The sequence below is a fragment of the Bipolaris sorokiniana genome (assembly GCF_000338995.1).
Source record: "Bipolaris sorokiniana ND90Pr unplaced genomic scaffold COCSAscaffold_1, whole genome shotgun sequence".
NCBI lineage: Eukaryota > Fungi > Ascomycota > Dothideomycetes > Pleosporales > Pleosporaceae > Bipolaris > Bipolaris sorokiniana.
The window spans coordinates 2975542-2989906 of NW_006911895.1; the positions used below are offsets into that span (position 1 = coordinate 2975542).

The following is a 14365-nucleotide window of genomic DNA, read 5'->3' on the forward strand; positions in this document are numbered from 1 at the left end:
TGAACAGAATATGCTTTTAGATCAGTGAAATTATGTGCCTCGCAATGATTTCAATAGTTCCTTCGACTCAAACAATGATTGGGACGATGGCTGGGACGATTATTCGTGGTATGGCGGTGCCTCCGGCTGGAGGGACTTTGCCGAAGATTGGGATCTTTACTACTCAGACTAAGCCTTTTGAACTGGTTGCCAAAGGTTGGATACTTTGATCTTGTGTCAACAGTTTACTTGTAGAAGGACATCTAAAGCTGTATTTGATGTAACTAGGGTGCCACTATTAGGAATGTTGTTATGGTCCCCATTTGCGATATTGTGAAGTATGCAATCGTTGGTGGTAGGCCGGACGAGGGATCAACAGCGGGCTTGTGGAGCTGTAGGACAGCGCGATCGTACATCTCTATAGCATGTAATCTTTCGCGTTAGCCGTGGTTGTGCGTTACGCTTCATCTTCAAGTTGCACTGTGGTTGTGTCGGATATCTTCCGATCCGACGGTGCTCGGATTGATGTGGCTGACGGGCGACAGTTGTCGATTGGTGTCGCTCGCCCCACCCAGCCAGCGACGGCTGTTGACTGGTACAGAGCATCCGATGACTCGAAAAAGCTAGCTCGTAAGGTGGGGCGAGCGACACCAATCGGATCACGGCCGATTCCAAAGCAGGTAATCCATATCGCACCCGTCTACACATAGCTTGATCCGATGCATACTTCAATCACTAACAAAAGCCAACAGTCTCAACTCAATGATGCTGAACTCAAAGGCAGGGTAATTATGAAGATGCTAGCCGTGCCATCCATTCGACTTCTTGATGCGAGAGATGAGCAGACATTCAAAATACTAACTGCAGCCAATGCACAAATGGAGGGCGCCACGCGCACCAACTCGACCTGATTGCAGCAAATGCAATTTTCGTGAAATAAAAAAAGACCGGAACATTCATCATCACTAGGCCTTTTCTGCGAACGACTGGAAATCTCCTAGAGGTATGGCAAGGTTTTGACGAGCCGAGCCTAGTCGGTGAAGGATTGATGTATAGCTCTAGTAGTTGTTCCGCCTTGGCTATAACTACCGGCATTAGGTTATATGCAGGTGTTACGTTGATGCTGTTGATGCATAATGCCGGATATAAGCTGATGAAGAGAAGTCTCTCAAGGACATCAATTCATCAAGTGGTTATTATCTGATTGTGACTTTCTCATACATGGATTTCGAGTGAACGCTCCAATATGAAGCACGGAAGAGGCTTTCCCAAAAGTGACAAAGCAGGCGTGGGGCTGAATTGTCGTGTCACCATGGCGCATATCTTGTTCATCCTCCAGTTGCCTTTGTTGGTTACTCCCGATCCTTCGGCAATCTAAGCAACGTCCCAAATATCACCTAGATCGCCATCCTTGTACTCACTTTCATGCGACCCCTCATATTATCTTGGCTGCTTTTTCAGACAAAGTTCTCCTTTGGCACAGGTAGGTTCAATCGGCAATGTTTTCTACACCGGTCTTGAGTCTCGTTGCTGGGCTGGGCCTAGTATTCTCAGCCAATGCTACGCAATGTTCAGCGCGAGCTAATGAGTTCGATTTTGTACGTACAGTTGGAGTAAGAATTGGCAAGGATAAAGGACTCATTTTTGCTACAGATCATTGTCGGTGGCGGCACAGCTGGTATCGCATTAGCCACTCTCCTGAGTGAAGGCCTTCCAGAACATTGCATATTGGTCATTGAAGCCGGGCCAGATGGACGTAACGAAGAAAGAATCTTCATTCCGGGTCTAAGAGGTTCTACCTTTGGCTCTGCATACGACTGGATTCTTCCAACCGTGCCTCAGACTGCAGCAAACAACCGGACTATTGGCCATAACCGGGGAAAGGTTCTCGGTGGCACTTCTGCCCTCAATCTTCTTGTCTGGAACCGCGCTACTATCAAAGAGTATGATGCTTGGGAGGAGCTGGGAAACCTAGGCTGGGGGTGGAGTGACATGTATCCTGCGATGCTCAGGACGGAAAACTTTCAGCGACAGAACGGGTCGCCGCAATATGGCAATGACGGCGTAGGATATGGTGGCCCAATCCAGGTCGCTTTAACTGAGGATCCACCGCCTCATCTCCGGGCTTGCATACCGACCTTGACTAACCTTAGAGTGAAGGAGAACTTGGAATCATTGAATGGGAATAACTTGGGCACCATGTATCAACCAGCAACATATCGTGTGTCTAGTCATACGCGGTCGTACTCGGTGGACTATCTCCCTAAAGCTGGTAATAACTTGGTGTTCATGTTCAATAGCACTGTTCACAAGGTGCAGCTTACGAAGAGTGAGTCTAAAGCAACAGGTGTCGTCCTTTTAGACGGTACTGTTGTCAAAGCCACCAAAGAGGTCATTCTTTCAGCTGGCAGCCTGCTGTCTCCCAAAATACTTGAACTCTCTGGGATTGGTCAGAAAACTGTACTAGACAGGGCCGGTATAAAACAACTCGTCGACCTCCCTGGTGTAGGCGAGAATCTTCAGGACCACCTCCGTATCCAAACAACATACGAGCTAAAGCCTGAGGTTCCTGGGGTAGACATTCTAAAATATAACGCAACACGAGCAGCCATAGAATTGGATCTGTGGAGGCAGAACAAAACTTCTCTCTATCAATACGCCGGTAGCTGCTACGGATTCCTAAAATGGAACGAAGCACTCAGCAGCGACGAAAAGCTGCTCCAACTCGCCAAATCATCCGCTAATACATCCAACTCCATCGACCGAAAAAAACTCGCTCTCCTGACCGACCCAAACTCCGGAGCCCCAGATCTCGAAGTCGTATTTGGAGACGGCTACATAGGAACAACTGGATACCCAAAGAACGGAACAGCTGGATACGGCAAGAACTACGCTACACTCCTTGCAGGCGTCCAGCATCCGCTTGCTAGAGGATTCGTTCACATCAACGGCTCGGATCCTGTGAATAAACCACTTATCGATCCGAGGTATTTGGGGACACTGTATGATATCGAGGCCCTGGTATCAGCAGCAAAGTACACGCGCAAAATGGCAAATACGGCACCGTTTAAAGACCTCTGGGTTTCTGAATTTGATCCTGGTGTAAGCACCCAGACGGATGAGGAGTGGGAGACTTATATCCGGAACAACGTCTTCACATTTTATCACCCACTTGGTACGTGTGCGATGCTACCGAAGAAGGATGGCGGTGTGGTGGATCCGCAGCTTAGAGTGTATGGGGTCACAAATTTGAGAGTTGTAGATGCGAGTGTTATCCCGATGATTGTTTCGGCGCATATTCAGAGTGCAGTATATGGGATTGCGGAGAGGGCGGCTGAGATTGTAATTGGGGAGTATCGATGAGGGGGACAAGATAGAGGAGTTTGGTTTCTGAGCTGGAATGATGAGGATTTTTTGGGACGATGTTCTTTTGGTTACATTAGTGTATCCGAAATCAATTGGTATTGTTGCGCGTCTTTGTTTGTTTCTATTAAACATCCGCAAAAATATAGTCGGATAGCAATTGATTTGGTTTTACATCCAGAACAGACAATACGTGTGTGTTTGATTCTTTCACATCAGTTCCTGGAAAAATTTCAAAGTCCAATAAACAAGCGCCATGCATATTTCAAATACACTTCTAGTATATTCATCACAAAACTTGCTCCCAGCTCACCGAATTACTGCATATACCAAACACTGAACGAGAATTCTAATATTAAACTCAAACCCATGTGAAAGCTCAAAAAGAAACATAGTGGTATCGAACCATCCCATCACTCCAGCGGTAATGACCCCGGCCGAACAAGCATCGTACACCTTCACGATAACCTTCCTAGTATCACAACTCGACCAAAGAAATCAAAATTAAGAACCGTGAAGCCAAACCCGATGTCTACCAAGCACCCCGGGCGCCCCAAACTCAACATACAAAACATACAAAGTCCCAGTCATACACATACCTCACCCCCTCCCTCACTTCCCACAAACCTGACAGCAATACGGCATATTATGCTGAAAACAATACCCCTGCTCCGAGTACCCAGGCGGATACGCATACCTCACTGCACCCTGCTGCCCATACATCGCCGCACCAACCTGCATACTCGCCCTCAACTGCGCCAGCGCCCTCTGATGATGACTCACCGCCGTCGCTACCATCGCACTATGCACGCCCAGCATACCCTCCAGATCTTCCCCCTGAATATCTACGCTGCGCATCTGAAACATGTTGTCCGCCTCTTGGTTCAGCGTGCGCAGGTTGATGAGCTGCGAGACGAGTTCGCGGCGGCGCGAGACCAGGTATGCGTTGTGCGCTTCTAGGGCTTCGATATGAGAGGTCAGGGTCGCGGTAAGGGTTTTGAGGGATGAGTTTTCGGATTCGAGGGCGGAGATGCGGAGGGAGTCGTCACGTTGGGTTTGTTGGAGGATGCGGAGTTGGGCGGCGAAGCCGAGGGGGATGGTGATGGGGATGCTGGAGGGGCGTGGAGAGGTGAAGATTGAGGTGTCGAGGGAGGTGGTTTGGGGGTTCATGGTCCGTGGAGAGATATTGGGATTGTGCATCGGATGATATGGGGAGTATGGAAAGTTTAAAGAGTGTGATTGGGATGTTGTGCTAAATGTGTGATATGGTAGAGCATGTGGTTGTACTAGACGAGACGGACTTCAAGTACTGACGCGTTGTTTGACAACAACTCGCGACTAGCTTTTTCCCGACAAACGTAGCGAGGGAAATAAAAGTTTCAGGGAGCAGTGATGTGGGATTTGATATGACGTAGCGGAGATTGGGTAGATGAAGGTAGTTAGTGAAGATGCAAACGGTGCGCTGCTTTGCGTCATTGGGTACATAGAGTTTTCACTACGGTTAAGGCTCATCTCAAGCAAACTGGCTATATATAAGAAAGAAAAAGGATGAAATTAGGAACAGATATCGTCGAATTAGCACTCAAGAACATAGTATTGAAGAATCCAATCTTTCAGATGCATACGTTTACAGAATCTGCAGGAAGTTGTCGCATGTTATATAACCAGCCACTTAGACTACACAGATAAACCAACACCAACTACCTCAAAATCTATTCCAAGAAAAACGTTGTCAAACTTCTCGGCTTCACACTCGCCGTGAAACTCTTTCCCTCAACGCTCACACTCCCCACCAACGTATTATTATGCGTATTATCCGCCAAATACGCCGTCGCCTTTGCAAACACCTTCAGACTACCATTCATACTAACACGAATCTCCCTCTCATAGTGCGCTTCATTAATGACAGGAATCGCAAGCGTCCCATTGGCATTCTCAAAAGCTGTTACTTTCAAGTTTTCAGCAGGACTGCGCGCGTCAATACGTACGGAGCCCGGGCGTGCGAAACGGAAGTAACCTGCAAAGGCCCACAGACGACGGGATACTTCAAATGTGTTTCCTTGGAGACGGACGAGGATGGCGTCACTGCCGGATGAGTTGCCCGGGTTATCTTGGGCACACCACCAGTGGAGGTACCCGGATGTGTGACTTAGGACAAAAGCTTGGTGCCTGTTTCGCTATAAGTTTTCATTCACGGGCTGATAGAAACACTGTAACTCACATATAGATGGCCCATTGGAGTCCTTCGGCAAGCTGCCCAGTGGTATCCCATGTAGTATTGAAATTGCCACTTCCGTCCGACCACTCCGTCTCCAAGTTCGGTTGACCCTGGGTATTAAACAGCATCTCAGGCATACTCTGGTAGTTGTGCCAAGTAGCGACATCGTACAACTTTCCGCCACCAGCTTGCTCCAGCTCATACAGCAGCGTGCGTTCTTGGCGCGCGCCTGTAGCATCGCAGCAGGACACTTGCAGGTCTTTTCGATACTTCTTGACCGTCGGATATAGATATTGTAGGAAGTCCTTGGCCTGATACCCGTCCGTGTCCATGCTAGCATAGTAGACAGGATTGAAGTCTGGCTCATTGTACGCACCAATCATGCTGACGTTGATGCCTTTTTCCTCGTACAACTTGACGTATTTCACAAGGTAATCGGCGTATGCTTGACGCCAGTCATGAGTGCAGTTGGTCCCTCGTACACCGCAGATAAGACCACCATTGACGTCCGTAGCACCCGTTTTGAAGCACCCTGGAGCTGACCACGCATCCGCATAAATGTATAGGTTCGGGTTGGCTTTGAGGGCCTGTTGGGATAGCTTCAATTGGCAGCTATCAGCAGTGGCATCGTTCGCTCCTAACCCAGTGTAATTGAATGTGGAGGATGGTGTTGCCGGACAACTACCGAGAATGCCGTCTGTAAGGCTTGACCCAACACGGTTACGAAGGATAGAAAGACCTCCGATATTCTCACTGAAAAGGTAGTCGCTGACCAGCTGTTGGTTCGAAGGCGAAAGACCTTTAGACCCGGTCTGGTCGCATGCGACATTGAAGGCTCCTGAGCAACCACCACCAATCATGGTCTGATATCTGACTGTCGAATCAACCGTGACTTGGACGGGCAGGTCCTTCTGAGTGTACACCCATGGCTGCGGATAAAGTCGCGGAAATGGTTGAGCAGTCACGCTGCCCACGACGATGAAAAAAAGAAAGACAGACATGGCCATTGCAGGCGTTGAAGAATATGGCAGTGTTTAGTGCTACATCCACCTCCTTTTATTCATTTTTTGCAGTTCCACTTCAACCGACGTATATAGAGTTCTGGCTCTATATGACGACATAATGATCAGCGTGTGCTCTGATTTATCCATAGGCCACGGAGACAATGGAAGCTAGGATAAAGTGAGAACAAGCTTGTTTCTCTTCAGGCTGTGGGGTATGAGATTGTACACCTAAGTCCTCGGTAATCTCCTCTTAGCGATCTAATATTGGGCCGTCGCGGGTCAAGCGCTGGGGTACGACAAGGAGATGGGTGGGGATAAAATCAAGCTTTCTCCAAGATGATTAGCGGGAATGATCGGTGGCGGACAAGCCTTCACCGGCTATAACTCTATTTCCTTGTACATTTTAGCCGGCTGAACTCTACAGTGTGCTTTCCGTTAGACTTACAAAAACATTCATCCTGATGATTTAACCCAGGTTGTTAGAAGATTCACATGTACTAATGCAATGAGTATTGATCCTTCAATATTGATTTCACGTCAACCGCAATCTTCTTCCTTCCTATTATTCGACACGATGGATGTTGTGCAGTCGTTTTGCACCAATCTTCAGTTCGAGTAGATGATTGTTATTTCCTTGGCTTTGGAAGGTCATGGATTCCCCAGCTCAACATCTCTTCATTACAGCGGTGGTCAGTTGCAAATAGAAGCATCGCAGAGTCAAATGTCGACTGTAATTCATTGGTTATCGGTTGACATGTTTCCAGAAGATCGGAGAGACCCGAAAGACAGTTCGAGATAATGAGTCCTGCTATTTCGTTGAGCGTCATCTAGATGCCTAGAGTCCTCACGGCACAAGTAACAGCGAGCCGACGAGCGCTTTGATTTCAATTACCGAACTATATGATTTCCCTCGATTTGATTCACTTAGTGATGACACATCTGATTTCCAAAGTCAAAAATATTTTTACGAACCGTCTCAATGACCTTTTTTTTACCAAAAGGCAAAACGCTGTGTCGTATACTTCCCGGATTCCAGAGCTGCAATTACCTCACCATCCATGAGGCCTTGAACATAAGCCTCGCCCAAAACTAGGTAGTCTTCACCACAAGGACGTACCACGAGCGGCGTACTGCATCCAAAAACGATAGCAACGAGATCTCCTTTCTGTGTTTGTTCATTGGGCCCACCGTAGATATTATCCGGCGCCCATCCCAGATAGCCTTTGTCTGTGGTCATGAATCTTCGTTTCTTGCAGCTGCGATCAAAACAAGAATATGCTTCAGTATAGACGAATTCAGAAGCATCTGCCGGAATCTCTTCTGAGAAGAAATCATCAAATCGGTAGTCGCCAAGTGGAAAGTCCCGCATGCCAGCTCGAAATTGTTCCCAGCGAAAATAATATCCTTCTTGGCCAGCTAAGAATTTCCATCCTCTCTTTTTAAATTGTGGACCTCCGAGGGCGAAAGTAGACGGAAGATGAAAAATGGCAGAATGCTGGGGCCCGGATCGGTGACCGTATGCAACTCTGTCGCATATCAGGTTACGATACAAAGCCTCCGCAGTCGCGTTGCGATCGCCATACGCGCTCTTCCAGTTTTCGGGAAACAAGATACTCTTTTCACAGCGAGAAAAATAACCTGTTCCACGAGCTGATAGACCAGAGACGGTGTCGACGATAACGCCCGTACATCGTAACAGTAGTCCGCCATCATCAAATGACGCATCGTGCTTCTGGTCACCGCTTGCATGATATACCGAATGTTGCCTACGTCCAGCGTCACGCGAGAACAGGTATGCAGGACCCCAAATCTGTTGATCATGGCGTGTCCATCTGATTCTACCGGGCCACGACCAATCCGCTGCCCACGTAAGGCCTCGAGCAGGACCCCAGGGATTTCCTTCTCGAAGGGCATCTAAGTTGTCATCGAATCGTATAAAGGCCCTGGCTGCCTCCCTATACACCTTCCATTCAGGCAATGTATAGTCTGGATTCAAACCAGTTGCGACAGCAGGAGCCATCAATCCAACCAAGGCATATACCTTATCCCTCTTATCTGTACAGTCACCCGAGTTTGCGAGATCTAGCAGCCTTTCAAAATTAAAGTCTGATATCTTTTGCGCAAATTGTTTGCTGAGAACGGTGAGGTCTTGGTATACGAGATGCAAGCTACTGGTTCGCCATATTTGCTCTGTGTAGAGGCCAGTGTCATAAGCAGCCATTTGAAGACATTCTTCTTTTACGAGCCAAAGGTACTCGTGAAGGACAGAGATTCCATCACAGAAAGTTTCCCACGCTATTGTGTATTGGCCGCATCTGATCCAAGTCGCTGCGGAGCCAACAATCACCTCTTGGATGATCCACAGCCGGAACCAGTATGGGCGATCCATCAGGTCTTGAAGTCCGATCCAATGGGTTCCACCATAAAAACTAGGATCTGCCTCCAACTGAGCAGCGAATTCAACAACAGATCCGCTCACCTTGATCTCTGCAAGATCACGTACGAGCTGTATCGCTGCGCTGCTTGAACTGCTCTCCTCGCCTAGCCACGATACGACTGACCATGCACTTCCGTAGATGTCGCGCATCATCTTGATTTGAGAAGATCGCTCTTCGAGGTCGTCCTGGTTGATACAAAGTGCGTCAACCCATAACTTGAATTGGTCATTAAATTCACACCCGCTTTGAAACATGCGTAGAGCTGCTTCCAGGTTGGCAGTTACGGATGTCTCATGGCCATTGAGCAATATGGTTTTCTTATTATTCTGGTCACCCCAAACATATGAAAGGGCAGCAAAGTCTCCCCAATTGAAGCGATAGAGACTAGAGCTCGGCCGAGTACTGTGCATCCGTTTCAGAGGAGCTAGATTGGCTAGCTGCGGGGAAAGCCGACTACTTGTCCAGTTTTGTGTGGTGGGTGCGGCGGAACCATGCACAAATTTGAGGTAATCTGAATTAAGATCATTGAGAGAGTGTATCTGTAGGCGGCAGTGTACAGGCTGTGAGTGGTCTTTGACTCCAGGCAAAATACTCAGAAGTCGTATCTCATGATTTTCCGGAGTGAGTTTGTGATAAATTGGCTCTATCGATGGGCTTCTATCAGATACTTGAAGCGCACCATAGTATGCGGAGGGCTCCTCGGGCGATGCGTATGTTGAAGAACTAATGTCAATGAAACTACGGCGAGAGACCGTCAGGTTGACGGTTGAACTGTCCACACTAGACTGCGGGGGAAAACTCATAATTACGACGTACTAGAACAAATGTATTTCTCCAAGGCAGATATTAAATTTTTCGGGCTGTGATTCGGTCTGAACTGCCATTGCATACAGAATGGAGTTTTCGACGTTCCAGCTGCCTAAACCGCCTGTTCAGCTGAAGACTTGGCGAGCGCGACCAATCAATATCTGAGGCGTTCGCATCAACCTGTCAGCAGCCGAAGAATGCATGATTGGAGTTGCGGGCGGCATTATAATGTTGGTGCAATAGGAGCGCGCAGTGTGGTCAAGGTGAAGGTCGGATCAGGTGTTTTAGTGATGCAGCGCTGTCGGACCCTGAAAAACCACCGAATTCGTGCCTCGGAACGGCCTCGGGAAGTCGCGTCATCGTATGTTCATGTTTGTACATACATATACATGCGCATTCACCACCACATTCTTTACCCCACATAGTCGCTTAGAATTGAACCTCTTGCGCCCCTCTTGTCTTTGCGCATTAGACTCTTCTTTCAGCGACTGCCTTTACTTCCAGCTCCAACATTGCCCACCATGTCCAAGCTATCTCCATCCCTCAAATCACTCATCAACGCCGCACACTCGCGCCCAGGTCCCGTGCCGGCGCCCGCAGGAATCCAAGGGATATACAGCCGGATAGAAAAAGAAGCCACAGAGCGCAAGCTGGGACGCCCATCATGGCTCAGCATATCCACAGCCGCAACAATGACCATGAACTCCCCCGAATCCATGATTGCCCTCTACCACAGCTCGAGCAAATCACGCCCAGAAAGTGAAAGCGTCGCGATCGCAGAATTTATGCGCGAAATCGGCCTGAAGTGTATCGGTTTCAACGGCGTAAGTAATCTACTCCAGGTTCAGAAGAAAACATGTTAACACTCTCATAGATTCCCCGCACAATCAACATGCTAAACGCCTTCCGTGCGTCTCTCCCACCCTCAGTTGCATCATCGCTGAATAAAACACCTACGCGCTTTCCCGATCCCTCCAACGTCGAGCAAATAAATATGCGCGGTCGCGAACTCTGGAACGCAATCTACCGCCCTCTGGAAACAAAACTTGAACAGAAGCTCGGCGAAGCGCACCCGGATCTACCCGTCTTCATCATAAACAGCGAGTACGGTGGTCTCTTCACCGATCCGCCACGCACCCAAGGCGCAACCGTGGGACGCATTACGACGAGCTTAATTGCAATAACATGTTTGAGAGCGCAACAGGGTGTCGGTCCACAAGTACTCAGTCACGTTTTCGGATTAAGAAAATCATGGGAAGATGGAACTTGGAAGCAGGAGCCGGAAGCCGGTGAGGAAGAAGGAATCAAGTGGCTGGTTAGCGACGAGGGATGTACATGGGTATTGGAGAAGGTGGATGAGCTTGTACAGGCATTGGGTGGTGGACAGGGAAGCACTTTTGCGCCTGTAAAAGCGAAATTGTGAGGCCAAAGAAGTATGTGGATTGTTATATATACCCCGATATCGTTGACTCGACATTCCTAGCACCTATGCATATGTAACTCATGGTTTCCTTCAACCACTTCCAGAAATCTTGGCATCAAATGGCTCAGCGATGGAAACCTGACCCGCTGCTGCCGTATCCAGTGCAACATTAGTATCTAACTTCTTGGTCTCTTCCGCAAGCTTCTCTGCTACATCGTCGCCCTGCGCCTGCTGAGCTTGCAGCTTGATTACTGTAGCCATGAGTTTGAGGACCTTGTTCTTGATTTTGCCGTTCTGGTGAGGTATTAGCATGGCAGAACTTAACGAACACGGACCACCTCGTTCTCAAGAGAACAGAAGATAAGGAAAAAGGACAAGAGGAAAGAGGACTTACCTGAATCTGTGTAGCTTCATCTCCACTCGCGGCCTTAACCGCCGGATTGAACGCCTCCGTTTCGGCGTCATTCGCAACCTGATTGACCTCATTCAAAAAGGTCAAATCCGCTTGATCGATATTCTCCGGATTCTGAAGGTCGAGTGCGGAAAAGAGAGCCGATGCTTCTGCTTTTGCGTTGCCGGCTTGGCCACCAGAGATGGAGATGGCATTGTATGTTGTGTCCTTAAGTACGGGTCCGGCTTGTCGCGGTATGACTGCGGGTGCGGCGAAGCTGAGCGCACTAAGGGAGAGGATGGCGAGAGGTGTGAAGTACATGTTGAAAATATATGAATTGGCGAAAAGAAGTATCTGTATCTAGAAAAATGAAATAAAAATGTAGACAGCGCAGCTGAACCTCTCAATAACAAAAAAAAGGTATATAAGAAACAAACGATCAAGCCTCAGGCCGATTTCGTTTACTACTCAAGAAAAAAAGATGCTTGAGCGATAATAAAGAAAACTTAAGAAGAAGGGATCATTCATGCGTTTTTGTACACGCACCATACACTCCAGACGCCTATCTTCCGCAAACCATCCTCAGGCTCCTTCCTTCAATGCCGCACAGCCTAAGCGGGCCTGACACAAAACGCCACCTCAGACACCCCCCTTCGACTCACGCCTCGGGAACGGCTGACTAGAGCCGCACACCCAACTCCACCATTCGGAAAAATTAACCATTGGAAATGAGAGAGATGGCGCCTGGATGAGGGTGCGCAAACGCGATACGTCGCCAATCGCTTCCTTCACGGCCGAGAAGGGCAAAGTGTCCGCTGCTGGGGGTGCTGAAACTATTCCGCCATGTCTGACCCGTCAGGTTTTGGGGATGCGGTGGTAATGCATTGCGGGCTTGGCGGAAAGGCTTAAGTGAAAGACTTGACGGTTGCTGCAGACTACATACATTGAGAATAAAAAATGTTAGGATACATATTACAGACGATAACTAGTCAGTATATTAGACATTCTTCTCATTGATGTTTACGCGGAGCGAAAAAACGAGTTATCACCTCAGTTTTACCTATCCGAGTATATTCATTACGCATATACACATATACACATTTCTCATGCTTGCACAACAAGACTTTCAACGCATCTAAGCACCTCCATCCCGTCCACTCAACATGACCCCTCTCTTCCTCATCCTCTCCTCAATCATCCTCTTACTATACCCCGTCGCATTGCCACTCCCACTGCTAAACAGCGCGCTCGCCTTCTCGTAAACCGCATCTGTGTACCCGGACACCGGGGCCGACCAATCCATAGTAAACGCGCTGACGCTTATGCCGCCACCGGCAACAACCCACGTCTCGTCGGGAAGGCTGGCGTCGCCATTGTACTGGGCGTTGATGCCTGCAGCCAGCGGGTTGACGTTGTCCCAGGTGAAGAGACCAGTGGTTTCGTTGTAGACAGCGACGTCTGTGTTCGCGTTTCCTGTGAGTCTTGTCTTGAACACGGGGGGCGAGCTTGTGGCATTGGTAAGTTCGGGAATGTTGACGTTGACGCCGTAGCCTAGCGGGAGCACTTTTTGGCCTGCAGGCGTGTTCTTGATGAATTCGTTGACGATGCCGAAGGATGCCTTAGCGGCGAGAACGGCCGGGTGAGAGGGCCTTGTTACGTTGAAGTAGGGGACTGCTCTGTTGCTGGCGCTTGTGGCGATGCCGGGGATGGAGCGCGAGATGGCAGCAAAGGTTGAGCCCACAGTGCCGCTGAGGGCCATGACGAAGGGGCCGAGGTTGGTGCCGTAGTTGGGACCCGCGACGAAGAGGTCGGCGGTTTGTTTCCAGTCGGGGTAGTAGCGGGGGAGGACGTAGTCGAGGGCTACGAAGGTGCATGCTGCGGGTGTGCCGTCGTAGTACCAGATGTTGTCGTCGGTGGGATCACGACCGACTGATGGGGCGCCTGCTGGGATAATGTTGTACTGTGAGGGCACAGTGAGGTTGGCGGTTTCTGCCCAGATGACCGTCGTGCCTTTTCCAGACTGCTGTTGAGCGGGTGCAACGATGAGCACTATCCCGTACCGTCAGTGGTGTCTACGAACGACGATTAAAAAAGAACTCACCTTCATGACCCGCATCAACCAGCATCTTATACAACTCTCTCAGATTCCCGCTTCCGAACCCATCATCGTTTCCCATGAGAATCTTCAGCGCATCCGCCGACGCCGCAAGACCCAGCGCCGCCGTCACCGCCGTACTCAATTGGAACCGCATCTTGAACAATCCGACAAGTAACACAAGCTCAAAACGCAAACGACATAAGCTCAAAAGCTTCGTATAGACACAACCAAGCAAACCGCCCAAGCCTCACCTTTATATCCCCATCCCCAACCACCCTCTCCCGCCAACCCGGCTCACCTCCTCCATCCACCTACGCCATAAACACACTGGCGGCGATAATCGCTGCAGGAACCACCGACGCGGCGTGTCCGATACCGCGGGAAAAACGCACCTTTTGCCTTCTCACCTGCGCTCGTTGCGCGCCGTGATTCGGTGTTGATAAAAGGTAGGTCGTAAGGATGGGGTTAATTAGGCCAGCTAGCACGGATGCGGCAGGAGCAAATGCGTTGGGGACTTGTGGCGGGACATCGGGGGTCGGCGAGAGGGACGCATTGGGGAATGGATGACGGGCTGCGTGCATGGTGGATGGGGGGTAATTCCCCGGGATTAGAGCCGCATGCTGTATCCCGCGGAAAGATGGAGA

The 14365-nt window shown here is 49.3% G+C and overlaps 6 protein-coding genes across 6 annotated transcripts; 2 read left to right on the forward strand and 4 right to left on the reverse strand.

Annotated features, from left to right (window-relative positions):
- Positions 1–1478: 1478 nt before the first annotated feature.
- Positions 1479–3355, forward strand: COCSADRAFT_342138 (uncharacterized protein; the record flags this gene model as incomplete). Its single annotated transcript, XM_007696976.1, has 2 exons — positions 1479–1577; positions 1633–3355. The coding sequence occupies 2 exons, from the start codon at positions 1479–1481 to the stop codon at positions 3340–3342; spliced, it is 1809 nt and encodes a 602-aa protein (XP_007695166.1). The 3' UTR covers positions 3343–3355.
- Positions 3356–3882: 527 nt separating this feature from the next.
- On the reverse strand, positions 3883–4818 carry COCSADRAFT_342147 (uncharacterized protein; the record flags this gene model as incomplete). Its single annotated transcript, XM_007696977.1, has 2 exons — positions 3883–4453; positions 4754–4818. The coding sequence occupies 2 exons, from the start codon at positions 4816–4818 to the stop codon at positions 3955–3957; spliced, it is 564 nt and encodes a 187-aa protein (XP_007695167.1). The 3' UTR covers positions 3883–3954.
- Positions 4819–4920: 102 nt separating this feature from the next.
- On the reverse strand, positions 4921–6567 carry COCSADRAFT_342149 (glycoside hydrolase family 30 protein; the record flags this gene model as incomplete). Its single annotated transcript, XM_007696978.1, has 2 exons — positions 4921–5511; positions 5564–6567. The coding sequence occupies 2 exons, from the start codon at positions 6565–6567 to the stop codon at positions 5055–5057; spliced, it is 1461 nt and encodes a 486-aa protein (XP_007695168.1). The 3' UTR covers positions 4921–5054.
- Positions 6568–7289: 722 nt separating this feature from the next.
- On the reverse strand, positions 7290–9874 carry COCSADRAFT_216164 (uncharacterized protein). Its single transcript, XM_007696979.1, has one exon. The coding sequence runs from the start codon at positions 9803–9805 to the stop codon at positions 7556–7558; it is 2250 nt and encodes a 749-aa protein (XP_007695169.1). The 5' UTR covers positions 9806–9874; the 3' UTR covers positions 7290–7555.
- Positions 9875–10188: 314 nt separating this feature from the next.
- COCSADRAFT_32651 (uncharacterized protein) lies at positions 10189–11518 on the forward strand. The gene is made up of 2 exons (XM_007696162.1): positions 10189–10633; positions 10684–11518. Exons 1-2 carry the CDS (start codon positions 10331–10333, stop codon positions 11230–11232), a joined length of 852 nt encoding a protein of 283 aa, XP_007694352.1. The 5' UTR covers positions 10189–10330; the 3' UTR covers positions 11233–11518.
- Positions 11519–12540: 1022 nt separating this feature from the next.
- COCSADRAFT_32652 (uncharacterized protein) lies at positions 12541–13992 on the reverse strand. The gene is made up of 2 exons (XM_007696163.1): positions 13725–13992; positions 12541–13672 (listed from the first exon to the last, which is right to left on the reverse strand). Exons 1-2 carry the CDS (start codon positions 13873–13875, stop codon positions 12759–12761), a joined length of 1065 nt encoding a protein of 354 aa, XP_007694353.1. The 5' UTR covers positions 13876–13992; the 3' UTR covers positions 12541–12758.
- Positions 13993–14365: the final 373 nt, after the last annotated feature.

Excerpts from the sequence above, each read along its gene's own strand:
- COCSADRAFT_216164 (XM_007696979.1), bottom strand. The coding sequence starts at position 9,805 with ATGAGTTTTCCCCCGCAGTCTAGTGTGGACAGTTCAACCGTCAACCTG.
- COCSADRAFT_32652 (XM_007696163.1), bottom strand. The coding sequence starts at position 13,875 with ATGCGGTTCCAATTGAGTACGGCGGTGACGGCGGCGCTGGGTCTTGCG. Across the intron at positions 13,673-13,724 it reads GGTTGATGCGGGTCATGAAG|TGCTCATCGTTGCACCCGCT; the intron begins GTGAGTTCTTTT and ends GGTACGGGATAG.
- COCSADRAFT_32651 (XM_007696162.1), top strand. The coding sequence starts at position 10,331 with ATGTCCAAGCTATCTCCATCCCTCAAATCACTCATCAACGCCGCACAC. Across the intron at positions 10,634-10,683 it reads AGTGTATCGGTTTCAACGGC|ATTCCCCGCACAATCAACAT; the intron begins GTAAGTAATCTA and ends ACACTCTCATAG.